This window comes from Dendrobates tinctorius, unplaced genomic scaffold (assembly GCF_039654945.1).
Source record: "Dendrobates tinctorius isolate UK_male_01 unplaced genomic scaffold, ASM3965494v1 ptg000008l, whole genome shotgun sequence".
Lineage (NCBI taxonomy): Eukaryota > Metazoa > Chordata > Amphibia > Anura > Dendrobatidae > Dendrobates > Dendrobates tinctorius.
In genome coordinates, this window is record NW_027361676.1 from 74494625 (window position 1) to 74509606 (window position 14982).

Consider the following 14982-nt stretch of genomic DNA (forward strand, 5'->3'; position numbering starts at 1 on the left):
GAATCATTTAAAATGTAATTGTGCGGACGGTGTATCTATGACATGATTGACTAGATGTTTTACCTGCCTCTGCACCAACCTGACACTGGCTGGTGTCGTACCTGGACCAAGTCCTTTTTCAGAAAAAACATCCAGGACTTTGATGTTTATAAACCCAGAACTATATTGAATCACACTAGATCAGTAGCAATTTATGCTGTTTGGACCTTATTCAGGTCCTCGGTTATAATCTATGACAGTTGTGTCTCTGATCCATTAAAAAAATGATACAAAGGACAACTTAAGCCAAAAATAAAGAAAAAGTCGTCTTTGTTATATTAAGATAAGATAAGATAATCCTTTAATCGTCCCACCATGGGGAAATTCAGAGCATTACAGTAGCAAGGCAGGAACAAGTACAGATACAGATGCATAAAGGCATTACATTGACAGTAGGTAGGTACATATATGGGGTGAAAAAAAAAAAAAAAAAATGTAACCGGACTGTCACAGCTTTGGATCTATCAGTTCACTGTTTGGGTCGTTCTCCGTTTTGGACAGTGCTGGTTATACAGCCTAACTGCAGCAGGAAGGAAGGACTTTCGATAGCGCTCCCTCTCACATTTAGGATGAAGTAGCCGGTCACTGACAGTACTGCACATCTTTCTCACGGTCTCATGCATGGGACGGGAATCATTCTGCACCATGTAGCTCACCTTGGCCAGTATCCTCCTGTCGCCTACTTCCTGAACTGGGTCAAGGGGGCATCCCAGGACAGAGCTGGCCCTTCTAATCAGTTTGTCCAGCCTATTCCTGTCCCTGGTTCATATGCCACTACCCCAGCACGCCACACCAAAGAAGATGACTGATGCCACAACAGAGTTGAAGAAGGATGCAAGGAGTGCCCCCCTAACTCTGAAGGCTCTCAGCTTTCTGAGCAGATAAAGCCTGCTTTGGCTCTTCCTGTACACTGCATCCAAGTGATGGGCCCAGTCAAGCTTATTATTGAGGATCACACCAAGGTACTTATAGGTGTCGACAATCTCAATGTCATTTCCCTGAATGTTCACCACTACTGGTGGATTTTTGCCCTTGCGAAAGTCCACCACCAATTCCTTGGTCTTCCCGGAATTAATCCTAAGGTGGTTCCTCTGCCACCACTCCACAAAAGCTTGGTTAGTATCTCTGTACTCTCTTTCAGCTCCTCCTGTGATGAGGCCTACTATTGCAGAGTCATCAGAATACTTCTGCAAGTAGCAGCTAGATGAGTTGCACCTAAAATCCGCAGTGTACAGTGTGAAGAGAAAAGGGGCAAGAACTGTACCTTTTATATTGTTATAATAAATAGTTATAATATATAAATAATATATATTGTTATAATAAATAGTTATTCCCTTACTGCCCTTATTTCCCAACGTTATTCACGCTCCGTGGATATAAAGTTACCCATTTGATTTATTTTTTACAAACTCTAATGTGTAATATCCCTTAGCTGCTTGTCGTTAGGTTTACACATCTGGAGTGTTATCAAATAAGCTTTTACAAGTCTGTACAAAGTGCAATATATAGAAATAGCAGAAACAATGACATCAATAAATCCTAACCACGTGAACAGATGTGGCTGATACAATGTTGCCGGCAGTGCCTATGGAGTGGAAGTGTAAATTACATTGAATACTGGAGGAGAGGCCTGTACTGCAGCAATGTGTCCGCCCCTCCGGCACCGTGTTATTGTGAGGAAGCACTAGCTCAGTGCTAACTGGCTGACAATAGATCCAGGGCAAGCAGAATACAGGAAGCACAGGGAGACACGCTCACCACCATCATCATCAGGGTATACCCTCCCCAGGCAGTGCTGTGCAGGGGGACATGGAGCTGCTGAGGGCAGAGCTGCATCTGCTGGTCTGGGTCACTGCCGCCGTTGTGCTGTTATCCCTCCTACTCTTCTCTACTGTCCCATTCTTCACTGACTACATTCGGAAATGGAAAATAATGAAGCCAATCCCAGGAGTGGGCCCCAACTATCCTCTGGTGGGGGACGCACTGATGCTGAAGCCAAATGGTGGAGGTAGAGTATACGTTGCATAATATTAGGTTACTCTATAGTTCTATGAGGAACAACAAACTGGCAATCCACGACAAGTTATGACAAGCGACAAACGTAGGGTATGTGCACACATTGCATATTGCCTGTGGGATTTTCTGCACAGATTCTTCCTCTCTTGGCAGAAAATGCAGGTAAAAATCTGTGCGTTCTTTATGTATTTTTTACTCGGATTTTCACGCGTTATATATTATTTAACAAAAAAAAAAAAGAGTTGTGATGTAATTTCCTTTTCCAACCTCTTCTTTTACTTACTCCATTGAAGAATAATGTTTACACACACATATAGATAGATCTAAAGATAAATGGATAGATCTATACATAGATACAGTATATCTATAGATAGATATATCTAATCTGTGTGTAAACATTATTCTATACCTATAGATAGATATATCTATAGATAGATATAAGCAAAAACAAAACGATCAGCACCTTCTAGTGTCAACACGTGCAAGCTGCGAAAACTGCATAATATAGTCAAAAAAGCACACAGTAGCACATGTGCATGAATCTAGGCCATGTGAAAACACAGAAAAATATTAATATTAAAAACATTCAATTTAGATTAAACGTCTCAATTTTCCAAAAAATGTTTTGCAATTTTTTTTACTTACAGTAATAGATGAAAAATGAAGGTTCTTAGTGCACAAATTGGCCAATTCATGTTTGCCCATCAACCACGGCAAGGTGCCCTCCCTCTGATGGGTCCCTGCTCTACAATATAAGCCACTTCTGGGCCACCAGGCTACAATTTTGGACAAACATGTCACTACATTGTCTATCTATAAATCTATCTATCTATCTATCTATCTATAGATCTATATCAATCTATCTATATATCTATCAATGGATATATCTATAGATAGATATATATTTCTATTGATAGATAGATATATCTATCTATAGATATAAATGGAAAAAAATCAGGCAGCACTCCAGTTCAAGGAAAAATTGTGGGTTTTACTCCAACACCAAGTGGTGCAATATTTTGACCTCACAGCTCAGTCTTTGTCAGTGTGACAACCACATTACTCAGGAAGTATTGCACCCAAAATCTGCTCAGTTTTGTGCTGCTATCTGTCTTTTCCATTTATCTATAGATACATCCAACTATCTGTAGCTATATCTATCTATAGATATATCTATCTATTTATAGATTTATCTATTTATCTATCTATAGATATATCAATCTAACTATAGATTTATCTGTCTATCTATCTATTGATATATCTGTGGCGCCCCTGAGGCGCAGTCGCCACAGAGGTACTGCACCTTCTCCTAAGGTGTAGAGCCCCACCACCTAGGTAAGTTGGGAGCTCCTTTCCACACTCCAACACTCGCACCCCACACAACAGGGTAGTTCAGCACAACCACATTGAGGTCTCTCTCTCCTCCTACACATTAGGAGTGCCTTTGTGGTTCCCTGCTTGGAACACTGGATGTGCTGGGAGGTGGGTGGAGTTGAGATCCATATAAAAGAGTGGGAAGGTTTAGAAGTACAGGTTCAGTCTGTAGGACAGTCAGGAGAGTCTGAGGACGGGTCTGAGGAGAAGGAGTGCTGCAGCTGCCTCAGTGATCTGAGCGAGCTGGCACGGGAAAGGAACAGAAGGAGAAAGACGTAGAACTGCAACCTAAGCTTCCATATGAGAGAGGAAGAACAGTGCGGAACGAAGGAGTAGGAGAACAGAGAGGAGACGTGGGTTGGAAGAGGAACCCTGCCTATAGGTTCTCAGCGCAAGGCCGGGGCCCGGTCCCCGAGGTTGTAAGGACACTTACAGTTCTGCAGCAGACACCGGTGGAGTAGTTGGCTGTAAATGCACTACTCCCATCTAAGACTTGGGGCACAACAGCAACCGAATAGAGAGCCAGGACTCCGGAGAAGGGAGTCCCCGAGAGAGGCTACAGCTGCCTGCCATACGAGTAGAGTTGTTAGGAACATCTGACAGGAGGAACTCCAGAGTACCACGGTACTGGAGCTCTTCACACATTAAGGCACAATAGAGGAGTCGTTCAGGAAAGGTACATGTTGGCGGAGTGTTGGAAAGGAGAATCCTGACTTTCCCGGGAGGTTGATTGAGTCTCTGCCCCGGAGGACACGGCACAGAGGCAGGCACCAGTGTGTACCAAGGACTATGAGTAAAGCTTTGCAACTTCAAGCCCTGGTGTCTTCCATTCATTAGTGCGCTAACACCGTCAGCACCGCTACATCTGGGTACCAGCATTCCTCACACCGCCTGCGCCTATCCTCATCTATTGCAATTACACTGCCTTGGGGTTATAGTTTCACCTGTGGGGAGCTACACCATCTACATGTATGCTGCAACACACCATCAGCCCCAGAGGATCTGCTCGCAGCGTTAGCTTAACATCTTGCTTGCCTAACACCACAGGTGGCGTCACAAGCCATTCCATTAACTACATATACATTCTGCCACGGACCAGGTCACCGCTGCTGTGACACATTCCCCTGACACCGGCCCGGTACCGAGTACCCCACGGCCCTGGGAGGGCGACCCATATCTGTAGATATATCTATAGGGTAGATGGATAGATATATCTACAGATAGATATATGTATCTATCTATCTATCTATATATCTATCTATATCTATCTATCTATAGATATATCGATGGATAGATATATCTATAGATAGATAATACCAAGCCCGATGTTTAGTAGTAAACATAATAAAATGGTACATAAAGAGTTAAATAAAGACACACACACACAAAATCTGCATTAGGCTGGGGTCACACTTGCGAGAAACTTGCACGAGTCTCGCACCTCAGTACCCTGCACTGCCGCTGGCACTCGGACCGGAGCGTTCAGCTGCATAGAAATACATGCAGCCGCACACTCCGGTTCCGAGTGCCGGTGTCAGTGCCGGGTATTGAGGTGCGAGACTCATTCGAGTTTCTCGCAAGTGTGACCCCAGCCTTAAAAGCAATATCTGTTTTTTTTTTTCATTGTTTTAAAATTAATCGTGTGGGCTCCCGCACAATTTTCTGCACCAGAGAGGGAAAGCCAGCGACTGGGGACCAATGTTTATAGCCTAGGAAGGGGTTAATACCCATGGATCTTCCCAGGCTATGAATATCATCCCGCAGCTGTATATTTAGCCTTTACTGACTATTAAAATAGGGGGACCCACCAAAAAAGATGCCATGGGGTCGCCTATAATTAATAGCCAGAAAAGGCTATGCAGACAGCTGCGGGCTAATAGTGGCCCCCCTTGCTACAAAACACCAGCTTACAGCCACCCCAGAAGTGGCGCATCTCTAAGATGCACCAATTCCGGCACTTAGCCTCTCTCTTCCCACTGCCATATAGCGGGAAGTAGTAATTTTCCCATATTTATTGTACTGCTAATCCATGGGAAGCCTTCGATTGCCTGCAAAAAAATTAAAATAATAAACACAAATACTCCCTGTTCCGATGTAATCCATTTAATAATAAGTGTCCCACGACTATCTCCCCTATAGAGCTGTCACATCGGGAGATGTGACCGCTCTATAGGCCTCCCGCGATGCACTGACAGGAAGTAATGGCTCTTGCAGTGCATTACTGAAGAGGTCCTGGAGTTCAGGCTCTCACTTTACGGCAACGCTGCATGGCTATACAGACCCGCACACCAGCACACACACAGGGACACATGCAGACACACGCACACACAGACCCATACATACATATACATACACCCGCAGACAAACACATAGTCTCCGCCCACACAATCTTCCTCCTCCCAATCTGAAGCGTTTCTCGCACGCAACTCCGCAGCAAAATGGCAAATCTTTTTACACCTTCGGTTTTGCAGTGGATTTGACTGACTCAGTGGAAGTAAATGGGTGCAGAAACGCTGCGGAAAATAAAACGCTGCAATTCCGTGAGTATTTTTCCGCAGCATGTGGACACCAATTCTGTAATTCCCATTGACTAGCATTGGCTGTGCACTACACTGCGGATTTGATGCAATTCTGCGCGTCTGCAGAAACGCATCAAAAACAGCAACGTGTGCACATAACCTAATTCTATCAGACCCATGGACGTCACTGTACCCTTCAGTAAGTTTAGGTCAGGGCATGCTGTACATTGACTTTTACTATTGTGCAATCTGTACTCTCACCTGGAGCAGAAGGTCATTCCGCTATCTGTTTAATTTTGGAATAGTTACTAGCATGTGTAATGCGCTGATCATAAACCTGAACTCTTCACTTCAGAAATGTAACCTATAAAGTTATTAAAAAATAATTATATGGAAAGCAATAAATAAAGAAGTCCTATCATTATAAACTGTTCTGTTACACATAGAGGCGTAGCTAAAAGTTTCTTAGCCCCCAGGTAAAATCTGTTCTAGAACTCCTACCTGACTCCTGTTATCTATAAATCTGGTGTCTTCTTATGGGGGTAGTGCGGTTATAGTTCCTCAGTCAGTGAGGTCCGAGGGCAAGTGCTACCGTTATACTCCTGTTGTTAGGTCCCTGTTTTAACCGGTATTTTATGGAATTACTTAATTAGCAATGTTATTTGTAGAGTTGGTCCTTTTGGAAATGGAATTTGTTGACTTGCTTAGTGGCAGGCCCTTCAGATTCTCTGTTGCATCAGAGACTCTTTTTGCACCATAGCTTCTTTCAATAAAACAAATAATGTATGTGGCAAAAAAGAAAAAAGGATGTGCACCCAATCTTATTTTTACTTCATAGCAAATACACAAATCTAAGCTACGACGCGAAACAAATGTTTAATAGCTGAATATCCCTTCTTCATCAAATAAGACGTGATCAAATAGAAGCGTTTTAACCCCTTAATGACCGAGCCAATTTTGACCTTAACGGCCAAGTTAAATTTTACTATTCTGACCACCGTCACTTTAGGTTATAATTCTGGATCGTTTCAACAGATCCCACTGATTCTGAGATTGTTTTTTCATGACAGTGGTAAAATTTCTTTGATATGACTTGCGTTTAGTTGTGAAAAAAACAGAAATTTGGAGAAAATGTTGAAAATTTCGCAATTTTCAAACTTTTAATTCTTATGCCCTGAAGTCAGAGAGTCGTATCGCACAAAATAGTTAATAAATAACATTTTCCACGTGTCTATTTTACATCAGCACAATTTTGGAAACATAATTTTTTTTTTGTTTGGAACTTAGAAGGGTTAAAAGTTGACCAGCGATTTCTCATTTTTCCAGCAAAATTTACCAAACCATTGTTTTTTAGGGACCGTATTACATTTGAAGTGACTTTGGGGGGGGGGGCTATATGACAGAAAATACCCAAAAGTGACACCATTCTAAAAACTGAACCCCTCAAGGAGCTCAAAACCACATTCAAGAAGTTTATTAACTCTACAGGTGCTTCACGAGAACTGAAACAATGTGGAAGGAAAAAATGAACATTTTTTTTTCAACAAAAACTTACTTTAGATCCAAACTTTTTTATTTTTACAAGAGTATCAGGAAGAGGCTGGACAGACATCTGTCTGAAATGGTTTAGTGAATCCTGCATTGAGCAGGGGTTGGCATGATGACCCTGGAGGACCCTTCCAACTCTAAAGGTACTGTCACACTTAGCGATTCACCAGCGATCCCGACCAGCGATATGACGCGGTCAGGATCGCTGGTACATCGCTAAGTGGTCGCTAGTGAGCTGCCACACAGGCAGATCTCACCAGCGACATCGCTGGGGACGGGGGTCGCTACTTACCAATCACACCAGACGATCCTGCGTCCTCCCGCCCGGCTCCACGCGTCGCTCGTCGTCACAGCAGGAAGCGCCGCAGGAAGCTGACGACGAGAAACAGTCCAGCCTGTTCTCACGCGATCAGCGATAACCAGCGGGGGAGCGGGTTGTAGGTAAGTATCACACACAGCGATATCGCTAGCAATACCGCTATAATGTCACTAGTTATAGCGATATTGCTATCGATATCTCTTAATGTGACAGGCCCTTAACATTCTATGATTCTTGAGGAGAAAATGGACCCCAAAATTTGTTGTGGAATTTCTCCTGAGTATGTAAATACCTTATTTGTGGGGGAAATCTACTGCTTGGGATCATGGCAGGGCTCGGAAGGGAATGGTGCGCCATTTGACCTTTTGCATGTAATTAGCAGACTCCATGTTGCATTTGAAGAGCCGCTAATGTGCCTAAACAGTGGAAATCCCCCACAGTTGACCCCATTTTGGAAATCACACCCCTCAAGGATTTTATCCAGAAGTATAATGAGCATTTTGAGCTCACAGGTGAACATAGAATTTGATAACATTAGGTTGCCATATTGAATATATCATCATTAGTGTTGAGCGCAAGTGTTCACTACTACAGTTTGCATCGGATGCTCGGGTATGTACCGAATATCGAGGGTGCTTGAGTAACATGCTAGAGTCCGTGCCCTGCATGTTTTGCAACTATTGGACACCCACAAAAAACCATGCGGGGATCCGCGATACTCCGTGCATACCCGATGCAAACTCGAATAGTGAGCACTTGTGCTCAACCCTAGATGTAATATGTAACGGGGACTTCTGTGCTGCAATACCTCTTACATTATCACCCCATTTCTGAGGAGGACCACTCTGCTTTTCCTCACTTCTGAATGAAGGACGCTGGTTCGAAAGGCTTTGTAACATGGGAACATATAAAAGATCACTGCTTCTCCACGTATTTCCAGTGTGACAACATTTTACTCATTGGTCTCAGAATATATATACATACAGAGGGCAGGATAATCAATATGTGTCGGGCCAGTAGATAACACGCTCCAATTAAGATGCCAGACGTACATTACAATAGCCGTGGTATTTACAAAGGTGGGGGGAGGTCAGAAGTGGGATATCTTGTTTACCTCTGCCCAGGGGGGCAGCCGGTTGGTTGCTGCATTAAGGGCATACATCTCACATTACACCTATCATACATGCATCTTCTATTTGGGGTACAGGGGGGTTCTGTAACATAATATCTTAATTTTTTTTTACTTTTGAAAAAACCCCAATTCTAACTCCAACTCTAACTCCAACCATAACTCTAACACACCCCTAGCCCTAGCACAGCCCTAACCCTAACACAACCCTAACTGTAATCCTAACCCTAACTCTAATCCTAACAACAAGCAAAACTGCAAAGAATGGAAAAAATAAAAAAACATATATTTTATCATTTTTATTTAACTAAAGGGGTGACAAAGGTGGATTTGATTTAGTATTTTTTTTATTTTTATCAATGTGATAGGGTCAGTCACAGGGATCAAAAGGAACCAATAGGAAAAATTCCCAGAATTCAGTGGGCGCACTGCACGTGCGCCCGACATTTTTCTCTCCAGGAAGATGACGCCGGGTTGGGGGACTGATCAGGAGGGACCGAGGGATGGCAGAGGTACCATGGGTTCTCGGAAGCATCATTTCTCTTTCCTTTAACATGTACATAGGACATTGTAATTACAGTCAGAGCTTCCCTTTAGTTAATTGGTGGAATATCTGTCAGTCATTTGAGTAGAATGGTTTTCCACCAGTCAGTGCTTTGAAACAGCTGTATGCCTACTCTGGTTGTTCTTTTTAGAGCTTGTCCTATGCAAATTGTCTCTTTAGAGAGGAAGAGGACTTATTGAGAGTAACCACTTATTGAGAGTAGCAATCCTAAATGTGAATATCAGCCATTTAATGAGTGTTGCCACATGTCTTAGGATAAAAGCAAATCAGAATTGACTAGTAGGTTTGCTTCTTCCACTAGATGGCGCTAGAGTTCAAGTCCTTGTCCTCTCTTTAGAGACAATTTACAAAATATATTGGTAAGAGTGCATCCACAAGTGCCCGATGGCATCGATAGTGCGCCGCTTGTCCAAATGGTCAGATTGTAAGTTCATTGTGTTTTATCAGAAAATAAACTTGTCAGTTAATGGACTTCTGAATTCCTACATTCTGAATTCCACCATTTGGCAGATGGAATGGAATAAAGTTTATAGCACGAGGGTAACAATCTGGCTACTGTAGATTTTGGGAAATGGAATATCGTATTCTGCATAGTATTATAAAAACATTGATTTATGTCAGGCACTAAATACCACGGGTGTATATGGTTATACTTCTTTCATTATTCTTCTGCTTTCCATCTTCTTGTGGTATATTATTAAACCTAAAAAAACAGGAAATTTTTCATTCAAAACCAGTAGATCTGTGCAAATAATTGTTTAACTGTGTCTGGAAAACTGCGCATGAGCAACACGGCCTTATCCAGACTACTTTTCTGCAGTGTGAACGTTTTGTTGGTAACTACTTTTAGACTTCATTATTTGCAGTAGCCTCTAAGTATTGGAGTCAATGACACTTGCAGCACAATTTCCCTAAGTGGAGTGTTTGATAATATATCTTTAATTCATTTTAACATACCATTGCAGTGAGCATTGGAATATATTAAGATTGAGAAAAAATGCATTGTAAAATATTTTCCAAGTAAAACTTAAAGACAAGCTTTGTGAATATGGCCAAATAAAACACGGGAAGGAAATTTAGGCAATTTCGGATTGATTTCCTTTTTGAGGTACTGTTTAGGTCACGTAATGTGCATATTTCTTTTTTTTTAAGAAAAAATAGTCCTGAATGACAGCAGAAGGATACAGAGCAATTACTTCATAGAAGTTGTTTCAAGAACAGACTGTCCGGAATTTCTTTGCCTTTTTTTAATAAATGTTATTTTTTCCAGATTTCTTTCGGCAAATTATTGAATACACCGAGGCGCTGAGACATCTTCCACTGATCAAACTTTGGCTTGGCCCTATCCCTTTCTTGATATTGTACCATGCAGAAACCATAGAGGTCAGTAATATTTTGGGTGTATGACTTTTTATTTTCCCGGAAGACGATTTAGGCTGGAATCAGATTTGGGAAATTCGAGAGGTTATTTTAAGTCAAACACAGGAGCTGATATATGGTACCATATTTAAAGAAGCACTCTACCTCCCATCAAAGTTTTTAGGCTGGAGTCACACACAACGTAGAAAAATACGGACCGTATTGTACGGCCGTAAATCGCATAAATGGTCCCTAAATAGTGCTCCGTATGTCGTCCATTGTCAGGGTGTGGCCGTGTATTTTTCTCATGTAAGCATCCGTATGTAATCTGTATAGCGTTTTTTTCTCGCAGGCTTGCAAAATGGACATATAATGGAGCCCAATGACAGGTTTTCAAACACAAACAAAAGAATAGATATAGACACATAGAATACATATATATATACTGTATGTGTCATGCGTTTTTTTGCGCACCCATAGACTTGCATTGGCGTACTACGGGCGTAGTACGCTGACAATCGCAGCATGCTGCGATTGGCACGGACCGTAAAATATACGAGAGAAATATACGGCTGTTGGTAGCTGTCCCATAAAGAATCATTGGTCCGTGTGCAATGCGTTTTTTTAACGCCTCTCACTCGTCCATATTTCTCTCTAGTGTGACGCCGGCTGAATCCTCTGAATATATCGCAATCATAATATTATATAGCACTGTGCACTTACAATTGCTCATTTTGAATATCTACTAGCTAATTCTTCTCTTTTCTCCACTCTATGTAGAAACAGGAAGTCTCGTCCCTTCATATATTATCCCCCTCTTCACCTCCTGACCCAGCTGCTCCCTCTTCCCCCCTGCCAGGGATTTTGCAGTGACTTATGGCTCATATGGGAAAAATTGACCTCCTGTTTCTACTGTTCCTTTCTGTTAGAGAAGGATTTGGCTAGTCAGCTGTTAATCTTGATGCCATAGACCCAATGGAAAAGAGAAGAATTAGCTGGGTATATGGGATAAATGAGCAATTGTAAGTACACAGTGCTATAAAATATGGTGATTGCAATATATTAAGAGGATATACGGTAAGCTTTGATAGGAGGAGTGCTTCTTTAAATCTCCCTTGTCCCTTGCCAGTTATTATTCCTTATGATATTATTGGATTAATGCTTTGTTTCTGACATGACTTCTGTACTTGGACTACTCTTCTGATTAATCCTTAAGATGCCCTTCCTGGCCCTTGCCAGTTATTGCATTATACTCTAATTCACCCAGTGTAACAGCAGAGATTTGTTTGAGCTATCACAGGCTGTAGGTAGAGCAGGTTATATATGGTAGCGTGCCTCTTACTGATGCTGGTAATCTGAACAGCACAACTTGCTTCTGACAGGTATTGGGAAAATGTAGACCTAACGTTACTGCAACATTAATCATGTGCTATATTCAGCAGCCTTGACCGGGTGAAAATACAAGTATTGTAAAAAATATTGCGTCTAAAATGTTTTGTATTATTACATTTTGCTGCCACGTTAACAAGTAAAATGTACAGATGTGGAGGATCCGAATTTGCAATTTAACGGCATGGGATTCCATCATGTTGTTGGTGAAGTTGAGGTGAGGTGTTAAAAGGGTTATATTTCACAAAGTTTAAAAGTTTCAAGTTATAACCCAACCACAGGATTGATGACAACCTGCTCATTAGTGAGATCGTAATCAATCCTCTGAAATTCCTCATCTGTACACCACTGCTCCACTCGATGACTATAAGATAGCCATAGAGAGCCCGGTGCCGAGTAGTGGACAACCCCTTAAACACCAGTCTCTGAAGCACACGCCACAGATAAGAAGCCCCTGAATCATTGAAAGGAATCTGTCACCCCCTGGGATGTATATGACCTATTAATATGGGCATACAGGTTATAAAAATGTTACACTAGTTCTATCTATATGCCTCATATTAGTGGTCTTGTTGCTGAGCAATCTTATATTCTGTCTGTATGTGGGGAGGAGGACTCCCAGGCAGTGACCGGGCAGGTACCCAGGGGACCGCCATCAGGGTTCCTGAGGGAACGATACTGAGAGGACAGTAAAGGGAGAGACTTGACTGAAGTTGTCAGGGAAACAGGGGGCGGGGCAAGGATAAAAGGAGCAAGGGTCACGCTGAAGTGGCAGTTGGGAGAAAGTGTGACAACAGGCAGGAAGCCGTGTGAGACAGAGAGGACCGAGGGAGCAGACGGTGTGTTCTGGAGGGACCGACAGGGGTCTGTGAAAGGAAAGCTGCACACTCACCGACAAGTGACACGTGAGGGACTCTCACCGGCGGCCGCTCCCCACATACGGACGCATACAGCCGCACCTGCTGTTTACCGCCCTGCTGTGACAAGTCCGCGACCTCCAGTGACCGCTGTGACTACAGACCATTCCATGACAGTGGTCAGGACACTGCCCCCCTGCCTTCTCCCACAGTTGCGGCCCTGTCATCACCGGCCCCTGGGGCACCACCTCGCTACAGGCGGCCGTAGAGGCCCCTGTCCGGTTTGCTAAGGGACCCTGAGCAGAGGTTGGTGAACGGTTATATTTAGAGACTGCGTCATAACTCCGCGGTGAGACGAGAGCCACAAGGAGACGCCTGTTGCGCTCATCGGCATCGTTTCTTCAGGGCCTGTTGTGCCCCACCGGCATAGTTTCTTCAGGGCCTGTTGCGCCCCACCGGCATAGTTTCTTCAGGGCCTGTTGCGCCCCACCATCATCGTTTCTTCAGGGCCTGTTGCGCCCCACTGTCATCGTTTCTTCAGGGCCTGTTGCGCCCCACCATCATTGTTTCTTCAGGGCCTGTTGCGCCCCACCGGCATCGTTTCTTCAAGGGCCTGTCGAGCCCAGTTTCATCCCGGAATATCGAGGCGTCAAGGCAGCCTCATCAGCGACCTCTACGCGGCCACTCCTGTGATCTTGACAGATCCCTGGAAGGATAAGTTACTATAGGAGATAAGGTCCCCCAGTTTGGTCATACGTGGCCTATAGCACCCGGGCCAACCGGGTTAGTCGCATTTACCATAAGAAAGTGTTGTTAGGTTTGTTGAGTCCCTGTGTGGACTGGTTGTTAACACTTTTTGTTTGCTCAATATAGCCCCAGCGGCTACAGTTTATAAAAGTTATTTCCACAAACCACACTCAGTCTCGTGTCTCATCACTGCATCCTGCGAACCTGCTGAACCCTACATGTATGCTAATGATTTATTCCAGTCTCCGGGTGTGCAGGGCCTGTAAGAAATCCCTGCCTCCTGTCTTCATTATTATACCACTCCCCTCCCATCAGCATCAGTTCTGGCCCCAGATTCCTGCGCCTGCACCCTGCACTCCCTCCACAATCTGTACCTTTCCTCCCTTCTATGGGCACTACATTCAGGGATCTTCTGCGAAGGTGCCGGCAAGTCACTTTGACTTCCATTGTACACGACTATAAGGTGCTCTCAGCACTTCCTCCCTGCATAGTCATCGCTAGGCACCATGTGTACATAGTGATGACTACAGTGGATACAGAAAATATTCAGACCCCTTTAAATTTTTCACTCTATATTTTATTGCAGACATTTGGTAAATTCAAAAAAGGTTATTTTTCTCTCATTAATGTACCCCATCTTGTCTGAAAAAAACAGAAATGTAGATATTTTTGCAAATTCACATGGTCATAAGTATTCAGACCCTTTGCTCACTATTGAGTAGAAGCACCCTTTTGAGCTTGTAAAGCCATGAGTCTTCTTGGGAATGATGCAACAAGTTTTTCACACCTGGATTTGGGGATCCTCTGCCATTCTTCCTTGCAGATCCTCTCCAGTTCCATCAGGTTGGATGGTGAACGTTGGTGGGACAGCCATTTTAGGTCTCTCCAGAGATGCTCAGTTGTGTTTACGTCAGGGCTTTGGCTGAGCCAGTTAACAATGGTCACAGAGTTGTTCTGAAGCCACTTCTCTTATTTTAGCTGTGTGCTTAGGCTTTCTTGTTGGAAGGTGAACCTTCAGCCAAGTCTGAGGTCCAGAGCACTCTGGAAGAGGTTTTCATCCAGGATATCTCTGTACTTGGCCACATTCATGTTTCCTTCAATTGCAACAAGTCGTCCTGTCC

At 43.3% G+C, this 14982-nt stretch overlaps 1 protein-coding gene across 2 annotated transcripts in view; it reads left to right on the top strand.

Moving 5' to 3' along the window:
- Positions 1–1700: 1700 nt before the first annotated feature.
- LOC141092548 (cytochrome P450 4V2-like) overlaps positions 1701–14982 on the top strand; it is a 132100-nt gene continuing 118818 nt past the window's right edge. Inside the window, exons 1-2 of one of the 2 annotated variants that reach the window (XM_073578796.1) lie at positions 1701–2047; positions 10780–10892. In XM_073578796.1, coding sequence (XP_073434897.1) covers positions 1849–2047; positions 10780–10892 — 312 coding nt within the window. In that variant the 5' untranslated portion in view covers positions 1701–1848. The remainder of the gene's footprint in view (positions 2048–10779; positions 10893–14982) is intronic. The other variant, XM_073578805.1, reaches the window with a different exon arrangement.